The sequence below is a fragment of the Trachurus japonicus genome, chromosome 9 (assembly GCF_045865225.1).
Source record: "Trachurus japonicus isolate A0001 chromosome 9, Traja_1.0".
NCBI classification, from domain to species: domain Eukaryota; kingdom Metazoa; phylum Chordata; class Actinopteri; order Carangiformes; family Carangidae; genus Trachurus; species Trachurus japonicus.
Window position 1 is genome coordinate 13,718,826 of NC_140915.1, and position 20,121 is coordinate 13,738,946.

General features: G+C 41.2%; 1 protein-coding gene across 1 annotated transcript in view; it reads right to left on the bottom strand.

Annotated features, from left to right (window-relative positions):
• Window positions 1-20,121, bottom strand: part of tmem8b (transmembrane protein 8B) — a 46,450-nt gene that overhangs the window by 21,146 nt on the left and 5,183 nt on the right. Inside the window, exons 3-8 of the mRNA XM_085786022.1 lie at window positions 19,525-19,732; window positions 15,102-15,235; window positions 13,650-13,918; window positions 10,683-11,068; window positions 2,494-2,590; window positions 1,920-2,043 (exon numbers count right to left, since the gene is read on the bottom strand). Of these exons, the coding sequence (XP_085642148.1) occupies window positions 1,920-2,043; window positions 2,494-2,590; window positions 10,683-11,068; window positions 13,650-13,918; window positions 15,102-15,235; window positions 19,525-19,732 (1,218 nt within the window). The remainder of the gene's footprint in view (window positions 1-1,919; window positions 2,044-2,493; window positions 2,591-10,682; window positions 11,069-13,649; window positions 13,919-15,101; window positions 15,236-19,524; window positions 19,733-20,121) is intronic.

The following is a 20,121-nucleotide window of genomic DNA, read 5'->3' on the forward strand; positions in this document are numbered from 1 at the left end:
AAGGCTCTATATTACACCTTACACCTCTTTCTAATTTCCAGATCTTTCCCATCCAGCTCCCCCTAGAGGTGGAGGAGGGATAAAATGATAGAACTGTAAGTATCGATCATTTATTCTGTGAATTGCAAATACGAATTGAACTTTTTGGGAGACTAGTAGAGTACTTTTCTATCTATGTGTTGGTCATTCTGTTTGTTTGACTGAATACGTAATTGTATCGCAATAGTTTATTGTATTGATTCTTGGACTCCAAGCATCTATCATTTATTTTGTGAATTGCAAATATGAACTGAATGTTTTTAGTACTAGAATACTAGGGCACTTTTTTTTTCTTTTTTTTTTTTTAAATCTCTGTGTTGGTCAGTCTGTTTGCTTGACAGTCCCATTTTGCAAGTGTAAGAAAGATTTCCACATCCAACCGTGAGCGTGTTCATGTAAAGGGATTTGCAGCATCTGGTCAGTCCTATTCCATGAAAACCATAATATTAGAAAAAAGTTTAATATATTCTCCGGATTAAAAACTTCAAAAGCATAAAGACAACTGTCAAAACATTGTTAATTATCTTCACTGTAGGTTGATTTGAATGATTACATTTATGTATTGTGGCTGACATGTCTTCTTATGGCGGTGTCAAACAGACTCTAAATAAAGAATAAAAGTGAGAACATAATTCAAAGCAGTAAGTAGGCTCACTTTCCTATCTTGTAAGTACAACAAGTACAAGGCTTTAGTGCTTCAATCTGTCTTATAGGGTATTAGTGTACAGCAATACAATGAAATGGGCTTTGACATTGCTTACAGGCAACAGGAGATAAAAAATGAAATGAAGGGGCCCTCCTACATGGGAGTTACACACTCCCGCTGAGGAACTGGCCCCTCTGCAATAACGTGGGCCGACCCTTAATGGACGGGTTGGACGGGGGCGTCTCATCAGGCGTTTGTCGATGAGAGATAGATCCCGACAGCTCCCGACAGGCCGCATCTTGTACAGGGTATGTGTCAGAGAGTCAGCCAAACTACCAGGTTGGTAATAAAACACAATTATGTTATATACTAATTATTGTGGGGGTGAGCAACATGTATTTACTTTGTCTGACATGTCACTCTGGCAATGTGCAGCTCAGGGAAGCTGACACGGAGGAGTCGTCAGGCAGAGCCAAAGGTTTTACTCTTCTCTGAACACTTTTACCCAGAGTCGACTTTTATTTGTGCCCATTTCTGATTTCTAATCTTTTTTAAAGTCTGACTTGATCATTTCTTATTTGTTTGATTCCAATTTTCTTTCTAAGAACTATAATTGACAGCTAAACATTGACAGTTAACTATTAAATAGCTGGTGAAAGGCTTTTTCAGGGTAGACATGAATGGCTGCTTTCTGGGGATAATTCTTCACTCTTACCACTTAAGGATGGTTATAATTATTGATTGCAATTGGGGGAAGTGTGGGTACACACAATATGCATGTGAGCCTCAGCAGCAGTGGAGTAAGGAAGTCACCGAGCAGAATCATCCTTTTCCACCCAATCGATCACCAACTGATCGATTGGTGCTACTGGTGTTCTTCTCCTCCTATGATCTGTGCACCGAGCTCCACAGGAAGTTAAACAGTAATTCCATTTTCCAAGACAATTGATTATATGCACTGGTCCGTTATCTCGAGCATTAATTACTCTGCGGCAGCAGGTTAAGTGAGCAGCATAAATTTTCATAGGGATGTTGCCAGGACAGAAGCGAAACCACCACCAAAAACCCTCTAGTAGCCAGCCTGGCTATGCTCCCAGTCGTCGCACTTTTTAAGCTAAGCTAAGTTAGCCGTGGGCAGCAGTAGCTTCATAAAGTATAGATAGATACTTTTCCTAAATAAAGTGTAAGCATTAAGGATGAAAAATGTCAAAATACAGTTTCAGGATCATCTTACCCATGTTCAGTGCCACATAAAGAGCGCAGACTGAGGTACCAGGTGCCCGTTTGTGGATAGGGAATCCTCAGTTTGGTGATATTAGCAGAGGTGTTCAAAGACAGGAAAAACCCAGCCACCGATTCTGCAACAGAAGAAAGAAAGAACAAGCAGTGAAATAAACGGTGTACAAGAGGATAAGCATTAACATATTTCTTTCTGAAGAAAATTGACATTTGCTTGCCAGTGAAGATTTGAGAAACATATTAAATTGTTGAAAGACTGAAATAGTTGTGGTTGTAAAAAAAAAAAACTGGAGTAAATAAGTGATTTAAATGTTGCCTGTGTGTAGGCGATGAATTGAGCTATGATTCAAGTGAAGCTTGAGCAAAACAGTTGTACATTTTTGCCTGACAAGTCACAGTATTAGGAGTAGAAAGAAGTGGAAAAGCGTTTTTGCAGCAGCCGTAGACATACAGCATGGAAAAAAAAACATGAATTACTTGTAATATTCCTGTGGGGCAATGAGCAGTTTATTGATTTAAAGGGGGGTTACAAAACACACAAGGCCTCAGATGGGTTAAATTATACATACCTGATTCACATTTCAGTGACGAGTTTTCCCTCAAGAAAAGAGGCATCCCATGATTCAGGCAGCCAAACACTGTGACATTAGCTCCCTTCAGCACAGACTGCGAGGAGGAAACACAAGCAAACGTCATTCATGCGTCTAACCGTCAACCATCTGCTGCCATCATGCTTGTGAGCTAACACTGTTCACGATAACCTCAGGTCTCATTTCCCCTCAGCTGTTAGATAGTAAACTTTAGAACCAACAAATCAAGTGAAACTGCTCCCCCTCTGTCTGCCTGAGGCGCCTAAATGAAGATGTTGGCAGTTTATCTCCGCAGAGCATCAATTATACATTAACACACTCATGCAATAAAAAATAAATCCTGGAGGAGGAATTTTTCATGCGTTGGGGAGTTGTGACTATACCTACACGGGGCGGGCTCGTTCTGCAGGGAGGTGCACTGCTTGCACAGTTGCCACTACGGTCCAATTTGGTATAATTGAGAGAACAACAGGAGCACAAATAAGCAGCAGGAATTACTGCATGTGTTCATAAAGCATCGGCATCCACTCAAGCACTTAATTCGACACTTCAAGTTTCAAAAATTCCTTCTAATTCATTCACAGCGTCACTGGGGATGAAGAGTATCATCAGCAGCAGCAGCCGAGCACTGACGAGTTTTACAACCACGGTGGAAAGTGTCCAACTAAGTTACTAAACCTGATTCTGCAGATTCGGTATTTACCCAGGGCAGCTTGGATTACTTTCGACTTCTTGAATAAATAAACTTCCTTTTCGCCTCTCGAGTGCATTACGACATGAGCGTAATGTATATATGCAGCGAGTTGGCAAAGTTGTTGTTGATTAATGCAATAACTCAACAAACACTTTGCCAGGTGCTGAGATTTCAAGCTTCCTAAACTCACCATCTGGCCTCTTACTCTCCTGGTGGTAAGACTCAATCACACCCACTGGCATTTGAAGACAGTCGTCTCTTCCCCCTCTCTTTTGTCCCAGCTCCTCCTCACAGCTTAAGGTGTAGGATTAAGTGAGAAACACTGGTGGGCAAAATACCGGACTTGCCCCCCCATCGTCGCCCAAAAAAAAGGCACAGGGGACAAAAATCGGTCAGCAGGCGCCCAAAGCCAGACTCTCTATCTGAGGTGACTGTTATCCACATTTCTGGTTGGTGAGTTAATGAGCTCAGGCGAAAGTAGAGACGCCTTCAGCCATGTGTTCGTCTGTCAGTCCACCAATCTGATCCAGACTAAAAAAAAAACTCCATTATTAGACAAACTGCTATGAAGGATGAGGATGAAATCTGACCTCATTGGTCTGACACGACCATAAGGTTGACATTTACGTGTCAAGAGTGAAATATTGACCACTATTAATTGGACTGCACTGTGGCATTCCCAACAGATATCGAAAGATCTTCAGATGATGTATCCTGAGGTTGAAGTTTGACCCACACGTTCATGATCATCTTGTCCAATACCTTTGTTAATTAGCAACGTGTGTATACGCTACCACGCTGATCGGACTACACGTAGACGTAACTCACAGGCGGCCATCTTGCTTCTGTCCACCTGCTCTGACTCTGGCTGCAGAAAGGTGGGTGATTCAGTCGGCACTAAAAAACTACTTGGTGAACATTTGATCGTATATAGCTACTACTTTAACTATTTCCATAATGTTACTTTCATAGAAAGGTGCATAATTATAATTATTTGTAATTTTATGTATGCAATATCATGACTGCATTTCTGATGTTCACAACAAACCAAACCCTTTGAAAATCGGACAAAAACTGAGCGAGTTCGGGTTATTTTAGTAGAACATGCAACACAGGCATATTGCTGTGAGGGAGCAAGCGGACCGATGCAAGATGGCAGCCATGTGGCGACGCCATGTCATTGGACAGCAGCGTTGGGTGAGTCATCTAGTCTTTTTATGTATATCAATGGAACCAACACTGTAAACATACAGTGCAAAACAGCCTCACAGAGCCAAACATAAAACATGTCTACCCATTCCTTATGTTCATTTGGTTTGTTTGTTTCCACATAACGTAGAACAAACTGAAGCTCAGGTGCAGTTTATGGCCAATGACAGTAGTTTGTGAACTGTTAAAGCAGAGTTATGGTCAACCTGCAAAATGTTGCTCAAGAGGCACAAACACGTCTACTGCTGTATATAAACAAGGAGGGCGTTGTACACTTTCTGTGCTGAGGGGCCCCATCACCCAGTGATCTGTCCGTACGAACAATAAACCCCATGCAGAGGGTGACAGCCAAAGTATTGTTATAGATGTTTATCATTAAGTCTTCGTGACTCAGAAGATACATTATGTGATGAGACAGGAGGAAATAAATTCCCTCATAATCGTTACCCCCTCCCCCTCCTCCAAAAGCTGGCCCACGTTAAAGCTCTGGGAGGTTGTAAATGACTCAGCAACCCCCTTTAGGACCTCACTGTCTTTCTTTTTTTTATCTCTATAGTGCAATTAGCCAAACTATACCTATTGGAAACTGGAAAATATAAACAAGAAAAATAAGATTCTTAAAAAATACCATCACAGGTTTTTGGAGATTCATCTGCATTTTCTTATGTATGGTGGTTAAGTACAGTAATTACTTGACTGACAATCTGACATAATTAACATCGATATATACCAAAAGCATTTATATTTCAATGAATCAAAATGAGATTAACCAATACAACCATTCAAATTCTTATGTCTTTAGCTCCTTTTCATCACAGCTGTAATCTGACTTTCCTCTGGAGTGTAAGATATTTTCAGCTGCCTACTTTACCTGTTGTATTACACAGTGAAATGTGTATAAACCAATGTGTATAAACCAATGACAAATGGGTTACTGTTTTCATTAACATTAATGCTAATGCACCATTATGGAAATTGGTAATTAGAAATTTGTTAAGGCACTTCAAATTACAAGTCAATGTAATTTTAGACCCAGAGTATCCAGCCGTAAATACAAATGATCCTCTCTCTACTCTGCTGTACAGTACGTGTCTATAAACAGCCGAGTTCCTCAGGAAACACACGCAACATTAAGGAAACGAGCCGTTCTCAAGATGCAGGTGATTATTTTGTGATGTCTGATCCTCGTCAGATCTCTCGTCTGAACCACTCACGGTGGCGGCGTCAACATCAGGAAATGTCTTTGTTTTCTCCGTCCCCTTCTCCCTGTCAGAGCTGATATTAAGATTTTGCTGATAACTTTCTCGAATCAATCTACCTTTTCCTTTCAGATCTGTATCGTTTCCCCCTTGTAGCTGGAGGCGAACCATGTATACCTCGGCACAACAGCGGCTTTTGCTGTCCAGTAATCAGTGCTTTGAAATGGATTTCAATCACTTCTAAAAATACCTTACTGTTGTCAGGGTACTGTTGTTATAATGTATGTTCAGCGCTTGTTGTGCATGCCCTCTTTTTTTTTCTTCTTTTTTTTTTCTTAAGCCTCATTTAAAATTCATGTCTGGACTGCTAATGTTAATTTTGTTTGGGCTTTTATTTATTGCTGTTACTTGTAAAGCACTTTGTAACATCGTTGTGAACATCGCTACATTAATCACGTTTAATACCGTGATTTGTATGCCTGATCCATTATGCAGCTGTTAGTTATGATTGTGGTATGTGAGTGGCAGAGGTGTAATTCAATCAGAGGGACAGTCTCCCAACAATGCTCAAGCTCAAGGTGACTGAGGCAAAGTAGCTACTGTAAAACAAAAACAAAATAAAATAAGTAAACAACTCTTCAGAAGCAGCTACTCCAGCTTAGAAACAACTTCTGATGAGTGTCACTTCATCGTGTCCTAATGTGGCTTTCGATTCGCTGGATTTCCCAGTAGTTACGCCGGTGACATTTGCCGAGCAGGACACAAAGCCAACTGATGCAGAAGCACTGATGAAGTTGGCATATGTACTCTATTTATACATGTGTCCAGTTTCCAAACTAATTAAATACAACTCCACAATGAATACATAACCTCTCTCTTGTTTTGACAGATATTTATTATTTCAACTTATGGTAAAAGGAAAGATTTTTCAAGCATCTCACTCCCTGAATGTCACTAAACAGACTAATGCTGCCTGGCAACAGCAAACACGGACATTTCTTTGTTTGCTCTTGGCTTCAGTTAAGCTTTTTCTAATAAAATACAAAATCAAATTAATAAATGAGCATGATACATTATTAAATATGATATATTATAATAATATCATTAATTTATCATAGTAAAGTATAGTACAGTACTACTATTACTAATACTACTAGATACAGACAGACAGGTAGATAGAACAATAGATAGAACAATAGATAGATAGAACAATAGATAGATAGATAGAACGATAGATAGAACGATAGATAGATAGATAGATAGATAGATAGATAGATAGATAGATAGATAGATAGATAGATAGATAGATAGATAGATAGATAGAACGATAGATAGAACGATAGATAGATAGATAGAACGATAGATAGAACGATAGATAGATAGAACGATAGAACGATAGATAGATAGAACGATAGATAGATAGAACGATAGATAGAACGATAGATAGAACGATAGATAGAACGATAGATAGATAGATAGATAGATAGATAGATAGATAGATAGATAGATAGATAGATAGATAGATAGATAGATAGATAGATAGATAGATAGATAGATAGATAGATAGATAGATAGATAGAACGATAGATAGAACGATAGATAGAACGATAGAACGATAGATAGATAGATAGATAGACAGACGGACAGACGGACGGACGGACGGACGGACGGACGGACGGACGGACAGACAGACAGACAGACGGACAGACAGACAGACAGACAGACAGACAGACAGACAGACAGACAGACAGACAGACAGACGGCGGACGGACAGATAGATCTTTTGTGCCCCTGTACTCAGAACATAGTGGTGGATTATGTATATAAAACAAGTGTACAGTAACAACATATAACAGCTAACAAGGCCCCACATTCATAGTGTGTCAAGGACTAACGCTCATTACAGTACTTACAATTTCCTTCTCTGCATAAGCCCTAAAAGGAAGCCCTAAAGAAAACTGATCCGGTGCCAGTGGAGCTATCAGTGGAAATAAAAGCCATATGCATTCAATTCACACTCTTTCACTGAGAGTGATGCAAGGCAGACAAGCAGCTCCAGCTATTGTCTCCTTAAGCTCTGCAAATCTGCCAGAGTCCCCCACTGGCAGTGGCTGACTGGAATCTGCGCCTGTGACAAGCAAGTGACAGATCATCGCCGAGGGGGGAGAAATCTGTCCATAGAATAATATAGCATGACAGTCTCTCTGAAGAATACGTTCTGGTCGTGGCAACAATCATAGCGACCAGGTTTTCGCCGCAGCGTACGTATACGGTCCCTGACAACTGCAGAATCCATCAACTAAAAAAATCAATCAACTCCGCCCAGTTGTGACTTGTATTGGAGTGGAGGGGGTGGGAGGGGTCAGGGTGTATCCCAGCGACGACGAGTGAAAACAGAGGTTCGCTTGAGGAACATGTGAGAACAAGGCAGAGAAAGAACCAGCGCTGCCATTTAAGCCCCCCGAGGATGATCTTGATCTTTTTTTTTTTCCCAAGAGGTGAATTCACTGTCGCCACCTCAACGCAAGCAAGCAAGCAATCACCCAATAAACCATCAAATTAATTCCCCAGTCAATAATAGTAATTTCCTTAAAAGTCAACTATTTGTGTTTCTCTCCGCTGACATTTTGGGGAAATACATCTGTTTGCTTTCTCACCGGGGGATTAGAGGAGACGATCGATCATTAATTTCATCTCTGTGTGTTGAGGAGAGATAAAAGATGGTGTTTAGCCGCGCTGCTTATCGCAGGAAGAGGAATCAGTATAGATGTTGCATTTTAACAACGACTATCAATGAATCTGACCTAAATTTTCTGATCGATAAATCATTTTGTGTGTAAAACCTGAATTGACATGATATTCAAAAGTCTTGTTTTGTACAAATATTCACATTTGAGACAGTGAAACGTCTCAAATGTATATTTTGCTTAAAAAATATTTGTAGATGAACAAAAAATAGCTGCAGATTAATTTCACATCTATCAATCAATCAACTAATTGAGCTTTATTAGCAATAAAAGAGTATTGATATGATTTCAGAGCAATTCTTTTCAGCAATCAGTGGCTGCCATGTGGAGTTACACTGGCCGCATACATCCCACAAAACTCTGAACAAAACCTGTGACATGTGACCTGAGGATTTATCTGTGACTAGTTTAATTCAGAAACAAAACAATCTCGTTACCAAGGTGTAAAGCAGTGGCTGGTTCAATCATATCACACAACATTTCCTCAGGTGAAGACTGACCTTTCAAAGTTTTTGAGTGAAAATCAATGATCAAAAAGTACTATGTGGTCTGATTAATGGGAATTCAAACTGGGCAACTCTGCTGATCAGGAGCTCTAAAACTCAACTTTATGGTGAGATTCTTTTGTTAACTTTTCAATGCTTTAAGGGCATTATTTCCTTGGTTTTGGAGTTGTTTCCTCCTGTTTCCAGCGCCTGTGCTAAGCTACAGGTACTGTACCGTAGGCAAAATGTGCCCTTGACCAAATATCTCCTCTGAATGCAGAGAGATGAAACTGATATCAATCTATCTCCCTGGAAGACAAAAACAAAACAAAAAAAGCATATTTCCCAAAATGTCAGGATATTCCTTTGAACGGAGTAATCAAAGATATCTGTAAGGCTTTTATGCCTCATTCTCTAGTTATTTCAACACTGGCTGGCTTGCTTTCTATTAGGAGTAAAATGTTTAAAAGTCCATCTGCCAGCTTGTAGCTCTCCAGTTTCTGGCTCCCTGCAGACATCCAGAGCGACTGCAGGTGCATTCCTAATAACATTACTATCTAAAGCACAGCTTAACAAAGACATACCAAATCCTGCCTGGCTGATTTCTGCATTTTGTTCGCTCTCAATTCGAGACATATGTCACTATCCCAAACATTGGCGTCTGTTTGACTGCAAACTTTTTCAGCTCCCACAGCAAAGTCTGCAACCACATGAGCATCCATATTTAGCAGGCCGCTCAGCCACACAGTCTGTGAGCCCAATTATTCACCGTGGCTTGCTGGGGCTTTTCCCTCGACTAGCTTGTATTCATATTTGCATTCTTGATTACAGTCTGATCTGTATGGTAAAGCAGGGTGAAGGTGGAAGCAGAGCCCCGTCTATTGTATGTATAGCTCTCATTTCCTGGAATGAATAGTAACTAGCAAATCACTCAATCAAGACGTATCCTTCATTTTTTAAAATGGAAACTGAAGCTCAATGCACATCCTTGTGCCCAATTCAAGCTTAAAGGGGAACTATGCAAGTCAGTCGCTTTTTTGCTGTTTTGGTCACTTTTTTCATGTCGTAAAAACTCACAGCTAACCCTCCCCCCGGCCATGTGCAATTGTTTTCAATGAAGCCAGCCAGAAGGCAATCAGTCTGTCTACCAAGTTGAGTAACGTTAACAAGAGGTTATGGATTACGGGGCGTGTTTGTGTCGTAGTGCCGTAAAACAGTCCATGTTTCTCATGAGACGAGATCTGGGACACCGGGTCAGAGGCGCTGATCTTGCATGGTTGGTTTTCAGCCAAGAGACGCTAGGTGGAAGGCAGAGAGCCTCCATTCTCCCCGTAACACAAGACATTAAAAGCTGGGGTAGACAGAATTTGTTTTTAAAAACATAATATTAACTATTTTTCAAAGAAACATTGTGTTTTCCCATTCAGCTATCAGTAAGGAAAGGTCTGTGTTTATTAGGGCAATCACAGTGTTTCTCTATGGCTCTTTATGCAGCAGCCTGAGAAGCCTACAGCTCCCGGTATCTTTGACCAACCAAATCTATATCTGATTAGTTGAGGGACTGGCCCTACTCTGTCCTAACAAATCGGGAGGACAGAGCAGGGCCAGCCCTTCAACCAATCAGGAATCCCGAGACCAGAATAGATTTGATTGGTCAAAGATACCGGGAGCTGTAGGCTCGTTTTCAAAACCAACCCTGCCTACCCCAGCTCTAATCATCACAATCACTCAGAAGCTGTTTAACTGAGGTGCAAATCTTGCATAGTTTCTCTTTAATATACAAATACTGAAGTAAACCAACTACAGTACTACCAGTATAATCTGAGGGACTCACCATGTTGAGTTTGAGCTCCATGTTGAGGACGCCTCCACTGTCTAAAACCGGCATCAGGTTGATGGCGAACACGGCGGCCCTGTCCGGAGGGATCGATATGTTGGGACCGAAGAAGACATAGAAGTGCACGGAGAAGGTGTCCAGCTCGTTGCGCAGGGTCGGACGGATGGGCCAGCACTTGTTGGTGTCGGCGGTGGGGGCGAGGTAAATGATGCTGTCCTCCGCGGTGCGCAGGCTGTGGCTGGCGTTCTGCGTCAGGCTGGGCAGCGTCGCCATGGACAGCGTCTCAGACAGGGAGAAACCCATCGCCGTTCCAAACGACTGAGGCATGTTCATGGAGGAGCCGGGCTGAGCTTGGTCCTTCGACAGACTGGGCTTGGAGCAATCTGTTCGGAGGAAGATAGATGTCAAACTCCCACAGGAAATCAATCAAACTGTGTGCTGAACATTATGTCGTTGGAGAAGATACAGTGCACCTCCTGAAATCTTGTGTATCATTAAATCAACAACTGATCCCAAGCAAATCTCGAACAAACAGGCAATAATAAGCAAGTCGGTTTCTTGCATTATTATTATGCATGCTAATGATCCCCTTTCGGCTGGTTTCCATAATGTAAACAGCAAGGTTCTGCACTGTACCGCTGCTTCCTTTTCCTTTTCTTTGTCTTTTAACGAGACAAAGATTCACAGTAATTGCAAACTGTATGCTTTCACTCAACACAAAAGAAACTCTCTGCAAAATGGTCATTGATGGCAACTGGCAGAGTACCATCAAATACCACCAAATCCCCAAGGGTAAAGGATTTCAAAGGCTTTTCTGCCTCTGCCTCGTTTGCATAGTGTTGTCTCTGAAAAGGGTTTGAAGTATTTTGATGTACGTTCAGGCAGCTGAAGCTTTCCTAAAAATACCAAAATACTAAATACTTCAGGGCTCCAGGCAAAATGTAACTTCGGTAGAAACTAGAAGTGAAATCTGTGTGAAAATAAGTGACGACAGACCTAAATATATAACACTGGTTTATGTATGTATGTGTATGTGTGTGTTTGTGTGTGTGTGGGCGACCGAGCAGGGCGCTGTGTTTCATACCCAACAAAGAACTTGATTCTTTATGGTTTTTCTTCAATGTTCAATCAGCTACTAAAAGGGAAGACACCGGCGATGAAAATATTGTATAAACAACAGCGATAAATAATCAAGTGCAACCTAGTTTCTCCACTCTGCTGCGTCTAGCCAGCAACCCTAGTACCTGCAAATTGGACTGAATGTCGAACGAGGGGCTCGTATTTTCTGAGAGCGTTCATAACAACAATGAGGAATAATAGCGAGAAAGCACAAAGAGGTGAGGACTCTGGGTGATCTTCTCCCTGAACCTGAGGTGTTCTTCAATTTAAATCCACAAAAGGTCAAGTAAGATCTGCCTGGCAGGCAGGAGGAGAGCCAGAGTGTGAATAATTAGTGTCTGCGTTGCCATGGTGACAAAGTGCACCGTACAGTGTCAAACAGAGGGAGGGATCGCTACAAGGGAGTGGACTTCCCACAGATTTGTGAGCCATCCCTGCGGAGCGGGCATAAAGAATATCTCTGCACTCCGCAACCCAAAAACAGCATGTAGCACTTAAGCGTGGTATCACTGGCCTCTTAGCAATCCCTCATGAATCGCCTCAGTTTGAGCTCCGGTCTTTTTCCTCAACAAGCCTCTTGACGGTTCCAGCTGTGTTTGGCCTCGTCCCTTTTCCCCCCATCACAACGTCACATGTCCGAAATCTAATTCCTGCCTGAGCATCTTGGGCGCTTTTTGGTTTTGTTTTGTTTTTTTTGCCTTCCCCTTTACAAATGGGAAGCCACGATTCTTCATCCTTTTTTGTCTGCATAATTTTGGATATTGGATATGATATGCCGGCAAAATCGACTCAGAGCTTTTGTGTAGTCTGATTTATGAGTTTCCAGGTTCACAGACATCACCACCCCGGTATCGCCTAAATTACACTTCGAAAGCAGCAGGGAAGGAAAATAATGAACAACAAAAGAATCAACTAAAACGGCTAAAAGACAGCGGAAAATAAACCATTATCATAATCTAGTTGCAAATAATGAGGGAAATCAAACACATTACCTTTAATAATTAATTAAACGGCTTTGTTTAATTGACAAAATTGGTAAAGTGCTCTCATTAACGCAGCAACCTATTCTTCGTTGTGTGGAAAAACCCTGATGAGACCTGCCAGTAAAAACGGTGCAAGTCACGTTTCACACAAGAAGCAAAGCCAGTGTGGTGCAATATTATACTTGTCTTTAAATGCAGAAAGATGTTGTAATAATCAGCTTATTCAATGTATCACACAGTGAAACATCAGCAAGACACTTTTGATGCCACAATAACACTGTATGTAGCATATTATTATTCATACATGCACACTATATCAGTTCAGTTCAGTTCAGAGTTTATTTGTCACATACATGTAATGCAGTGAAATGTGCCAATAGCCTCCACTGTTCTGTATCAATAATGGTGTAAATGGCGGAACGACATCATGAATAATCTGAAATACATACTGAACAGTCAGGACCCTGACTGGAATAAAACCAATATAACCAGTAGCTAATGGATTTAAATGGTTGTAAATTCAGGTTATGTATTATGTATGTATGTATGATGCTTTTTTTTGCTCATATCATTGTTATTATGTTTAAACAAAGTGCGGCCATTTCTGGCTATAAAAGCTGCTATTTCAGCCAGTATTACACTGGCCCACTTCAAATTATTTAATTTTCTAATGTACCCCTTTAAGCTGATTAAAATGAATAAATGAGGTCCTCTGTACTGATGATGTCCAATCAGTGTTATTTGATTATTGTCTTTTAATGTGTTTAGTCTTTCTTTTCCCAGGTATAAATACAAAACGAGAACAGCTGCTTCATTTCATGGGAGGTAAAAAAAAAATAAAAAAGTAAATTAACACGCTCACCTGTGACCTGCACCCCGATGCGGAAGTAGACGTCGGAGTTGCTTAGATATCTCTCCACCAGGATGTAGTACCATTGTTCCCAGGCGGGGACGAGGGTGTCTAATTCACACGGGTTCCACTCCCTGCAGTCGAGGGCACTTGAGTTATGCACCGGCGGCGCCCGCGCTCTTATCTTCAGCACCACGGGACAACTGTCACTACTCTTGTTCTTGGTGCTGCAGTTTACCAGCTGAACTTTCACCTTTGATATATAATTGGGGATGAACACTCTGCACAAGCACACACAGACACACACACAGAGAAAAGCACACGCAGACACACGTTTTAGGCAGAAGTAATACCACTGTGCTACAGTCTTTACATTATTCAGGATGTTGAAGAACAGTTTTTGCTCTGGTTTAAATTACTTTTACAGGAGCAGGTAAACTCATATCTTTTTTATATCCGTTTCATCTGAATGAAAAGCGCTACAAAGATTTTAAAAAACCACCAAACATCTAACATTTCAATACTCTTAACATTATTTCAGTTTTATGCACCGGATAAAAGAAACTTGCACCCAGGTGAAAACAATCATAAAGCAGCTATTCAGCGTTTACTCGTGTATGGGATGCTTGATTGCTCCCCTAGTTGTTTGTGTTTTTTTTATGCAGGTATAAAAAGGCATACAGGACAGTGCAAATTGCTGCATAGCACCGTTTCATAAACACAATACACCAGGTACTGTAGCATTGTAAACATCTGCTGCCATCGGGCACAGATTTATTTTTAGACATACTTGGTTGGTTTATTATTTTTCTTTTATTATCATTTTCTTCAGTTCAGTTTCCGAGCTACAGTTTGCTTATAGATGCAGGCAACACAACTACATGGTAAGATTTAAGGGAAAAGAATCTGGTCAAACCGCTTGTTAGAGAGTTTTTCTGCCAGATCTTTCCATTGAAGTCGCCCAGGAGAGTCTAAACTCTGGGTGGTAACACAATTGGCTACAGACAGCTGGGTGCACACAGCTCAGCTTCTTCCTATAGACACCTCAGGCCTGCCATCTTATATACACACACACAGTTAGGTGCAAAAGCAACACTGGCTATTCACTCTGGGTGCATATACAGTAGCATTTTTGGCTATGAACACCTGGATCCAACTGGCAACTGAGAAAAAAAAGGTCTTATTTCTCTTCTCACAAGATTAATGCGACTTTTTGTGGAGGTGAAGTTAATAAAGTTGTTCAAACTACAAGCATACATTTGGAAATTGCATCTTTTTAAAAATAAAACTTCAATATAAGGCTACGGCTCCAGGAAAAGAATAACTTAAGAGATAGATGAAGAAGGTGAGCTGAGGAGAAGGAAAAGTAGTTTACTCTCTCTCTTGGATTAGATGTGGGTATGTAATGTCAAATCCAATCCATTCTGACTATCTGTCTTTTGAAAAGTGAGGAAGAAGACTTACTTATAAAGTGCAGATCTGTTGTGGATGGGGATCATCTGGTCGATGAAGTATCCAGGATACAGCACTGAAATCCCAATTAGCCTCTGGACAATGAGCTGAGGTTGGAACAAATACTGGCATTCTTCGGACAGACCCTACAGAGATATCACAGCAGTGGCTTAGATTGGCATTTTAGGGGTTAACTCACCAATATGTCTTAAAGGCTGGTAAGGAGGAGATTAGATATCATTCAGAGTGGCTGAAAATTCCTAATGGACTGTGTGTATAAAGCCTGTCAACTTCCTGGATTAATATCACTCTGTCCTCCCTCTGCCTGCCACACAGTGTAACATGCACCCGCTATTTCACTTGTGTTGTTCTGAACCATTAATTCTTGATGTGCATTACTCTGTGAGATGAGCCAAGCAGACAGAATGACTTAGAGCCAGCAGGGCGTGCATTGTTCCTGCACATGATCTGCTGTAAAAATTTGTTTTAGAAAAGGGAACGGGGGGAGAGGAAGTGGGAGGGGGGGAAAGGGGGAGGAGGGGGCTTCTCACTGCACCGGATTCAAAAGGACAGGTGTGAATGCCAAATGAGACCCTTCACTCCTGTCAGCTGATCACTAACCCCCGTCCTGCTACAGCCACAATTACTGTGGCATGTCATTAGTCCGGGAGCCGCCGAGGTGACCCTTTGATTTATTATGGCCTGTCAGTTGGACCTGCACATGCGTCTTGTGGGGCAAGTTGTGTTTTAATTAAGGTTCAACCGATATGACGGCCAATGGTTTTTTTTTTTTACACTGTAAATGCAGACAGCTTTAGATGGTGTTCAATACCTTTAAATTTTTTACCATTTTCATGCCAAAGGAGATATAAGCATCAATTTATTTTCTCCTGGAATTTCAGTCTTGGCAGGGTGCTAAAGCCTCTAAAACTCCTCGCTAAAGCCCCTAAAGCCCCAGCTCCTCACCACCCCACTGAGAACCTGACTAATTGCGTTATTTTACCTCCTTCAGTCAGTGACCCATGGAGACTATGTCTTTCAGGAAAAAGAAAACACTCTGGTTTATTAGGTACACCTGAACAACTTAGTGCAATCCACTGCAAGAGTGTTGCAATAAATGCAACCACTGAGAGTTTATGTTCACCATTGAACTCTATGATATCTGAGTCTGCATTATGTACTGAGAGCTCCTCTAGTATTTTTAATTCTCCCATTTACACAAAAACTTCTCACGGCTCAAACAGGGAGGATGTATTGCAGGAACAATATATTAGATGACACTTAATTTCAATGATATACAGACATAAGGGCTAAGATAATTTACAATATTTGTTCTCAGGGATGAAAAAATACGCCATTACACAAAACAAACACATTTTAACAGTTGAATTCACAGATTGTTGCTCTGTATTTACAATCTCACACTGAGATCCATTGTACTGACAGTAGACGAATGCTGCCTGGCCAATATCCAGCATTTAATAAAAGGCTAATATATACTGGCAAACTATTATGTCACAGCCTGATTTTAATGATCATCATAAACCAGTAACATCTTTTTTAATAATGGATAAGTGAGATAAAAACGAATGAAGAACATTTCTTTTTCATTTCTTCCACTGTGAATGAAATGAAAGCTGTAAATTAGACGAGTTTCCCTTCCAGACTTGTGACCGATTATATTGAGATTTAAAGGCTCTATTTTCGTACTAGGCGCAGGTGTGGCACAAGGTGGCGCAGTGCTATTTTCATCGGGCGCAAAACCACCCGCAGCCAATTTGGCAGTTTGGCAGACTGAGCTGTGCCGACGCAGCAGGGGGAGGAGTCGACAAATTCAGCTTGGCGCAGTGACAATTTCGTACCAAAGGGCTGCACCGAGGGTTCGCCGAAAGCTCGCCAGCTCCAACCTGGTCTACTCTCGGCGCAAGGTGGAGTGCAGCCGGTCGATTGGTAATTTGGCTGACCGGCGCACAGTGCGCACACGTCACCAAAACCTCACAGGCAGGTTTCCAGAATGACAGGCCCATTTCTATGCAATGAATAATCACAACAACCACTAGGCCTATTTAATGTAACTATCTGAATCAACACATAAATGTATATCTATATCCAATTTCCCGTCACATCTGATGTCAGATCAAAAGCGTCTATGAAATTAGAGCCTTTAGTCTTTTTCGGTGAATTCTCACAATCCTTGCTCTTATCAGCATGTCATTATTGCCAAAAAATAACAAGCATCACTGACACGTTACTCAGACACGAGATGAAGTGGTTGCCCTACGCTTTGATGAAGTCATGTAGATGCATGATGACGGTTGGATGGACCAGTAAACATTGAATATTTAATACTTATATCATTTTCCAATCAGTTTCCTCATTCACATTTAGCTTTGTATGATGTGTAATGACTGGTTACGATGCACCTGCTTCTGTTTTGTTACAAACAATATACCGAGGTGCACACAGGTCAAATTCAAAAACTGTTAAGCCTGATTGAAATACATGTGCTTGCATACAGTTTTCTGAGACTCCTCTTCAGTCTTGTTATGAAGGGGACAAAAACACAGTGTATCCTAATTGCAATTTCAGCAAATCAAAGTGCATGTGGAGGTAATGAGTTTGACAGACGACACAGTTTATCGCTGCTTCTTTGTTTTGTTTCGGGGTTTTGTTCCTCACTAAAGCCTCATGAACTGAGCGCCGTTATAAATGCAGTGTGCATTCCCCAGTTCTGCTTGCAGTGCTTCCATCCGTGTCTCCTCTCCGAACAGAAAACACCTTGGTTTGCTAGAAAATTGCTTCAGAAAGCAGAATTTGGAAAAAGGTATGTTATTTCCATCTATACAGTGTGTCATTGGAAGCAGATCACATTTTAGCCACAGCAGCCTCTATTCCCACTGCCCCAAGAGCAAACCCATTCTTTTGTGCACGCAATGTTGATGGCAACTTTTGATGATATTTTTTGATTGTTGTGTATTCCAGGTGCACTTTTGCCAGCCGGTGGAAAATCACAAAGGAGGCACAACCAAACACCATGCCAGCGACAAATAAATTGCCTGAAATGGAAATCAGCAGGTGTTTATGCAGCCAAATAGGAGAACATGATGAGATGAAGAAAAACTCTCTGACACTGTTCTGGCTCTTTAGACTCTGCAGCACGAACTGGAATATTAATCCCAACGAATTCTTACATCTTACTCTGTTTTTCTTTTTTTTTTTATCATGATGGGGAGTTAAGTAACCATGCAGAGAATATTTTAGATGCATATCTCATTGAATTTGCATTACATAACACATTAGCATAAATAAGTCTCAGTTATACCCGTTTCCATTCCTGTGAGATGTAGCGATTCAACTGTGTTTGTGTTGCGTTTGTCCGCTGCTTTGGTCCTGACTGAAATATCTCAACAACGAATGGACAGACTGTCATGACATTTTGTAGACACAGTCATGGTCTTATTGATATGAAATCTACTGGATTCATTTATCTATTTATGTGTTTATCTAACAAGGACCACCACCACACAGAGATAAACACTGTGACACACATATATGATAAGTAGTGCAACCAATTTATGCAATAACTTTTTTTCATTTAGTTTGGAAACCAGGTCATTTTCCAGTTTCATGTTGATGTGCTGTCACTGGTGAGTCTGACGCACCTTCTGTTTAGACAGATTTCCATTCACCCTGAGACGGGTTGGGCCAATCACAATCATGTATCTAGAAAGGGGCGGCTCTGATCCAATGACTGACACAAGATCATCACTAAAGTATTTTTGTTAACAACCAAGATGGCTGCTATTAATCTGGAGACTATATTTTAGGGGTATTTTACCCCATTAGACAGTGGAGAGAAAAGGGAGTGACAGATAGCAAAGGGTCAAATCCTTATACAAAGTGGACACTATATCTTCTATAAAACACACATCTGCACCCACCTGCAGCATTTTATCATTACAAAGATGTGTTTTCAGTCAGTGCTAGAAAGAAGATTTGGTGACAGTTTAATTCACCAGCTCTTTTATGTCTGGTTTTGTTGCTCTGATTGGTTGTATAGTCTTCTCAGACTGTGACTGTTAATAACTTCCCCCTCCTTGGATATTGAGCCTCCACAAAAGCAAACTGGTCTATTGAAGCCAGGCTGCAGTCTGATCTCAACCACATGAGATTGTCTCTGTGTCCTGGCTTTGTTCATGCTGCCTCACTGGGACTTCGTTGGAACCGAGCCATCGCTATGAAACTTTGTTTCACCAGTGATTTTCCCTGCTATGACAGGTAAAAATGTCTGCTCGCTAGTGCAGTGCAAAAAACAGCACAGTAACCAATGTTAGAACAAACTACTTCAACAAAATAACACCCCCCCACACCGCCACAATTCAATTTCTTTTATATAAAACTGTAAGGTCCATTCGTGATAAATGGCCTGGCTCACCTTGACTGAGATCTTGCCTTCATCCTTGGGTAAATGTGCTGCTAGGAACCAGTCTCCAGGGAGCGGGCTGGTCACATTGAACGCTCCTGTTGTACGGTTTGGAAGAGTCCAGGTCAGGGTCACAGCAAAGGACCCTGGGACGACGGTGTCCCGAGGGAAGCGGGTGTACAGGGGGTTGATTACTGGTGGAGCCCCGGACCTGAAGTACCTATTAATCACAAAACCGAAATCCAATCCCTGTTACAGCCCAATATTTTCATAAACAACTGATGCATCTGCCAAATATGAGATTCATCCATAGGACCAGCTGACAACATGGGGACAGATGGCGTCTTCTGTTTCAAATTTCAAGGATTCAAATCCACAACGACATTAATAATCATATCCAGTGCCTCGCATCTGAATGTGATAACCACATCATTCGCAACATCACAGGAACGCAGAGCAGTCACCTGAGATTTCATGACAAACGCTGATCACCAATGTAAAAAAAAAAGACAGGGGAAAAAAAACTAAAAGCTAAATGCAGCTAATTACTTTTACAGTAGTTCCTCTCTATCTCAAAGCTGACACTGCTCAGGCTTAACCAGCTGTTAT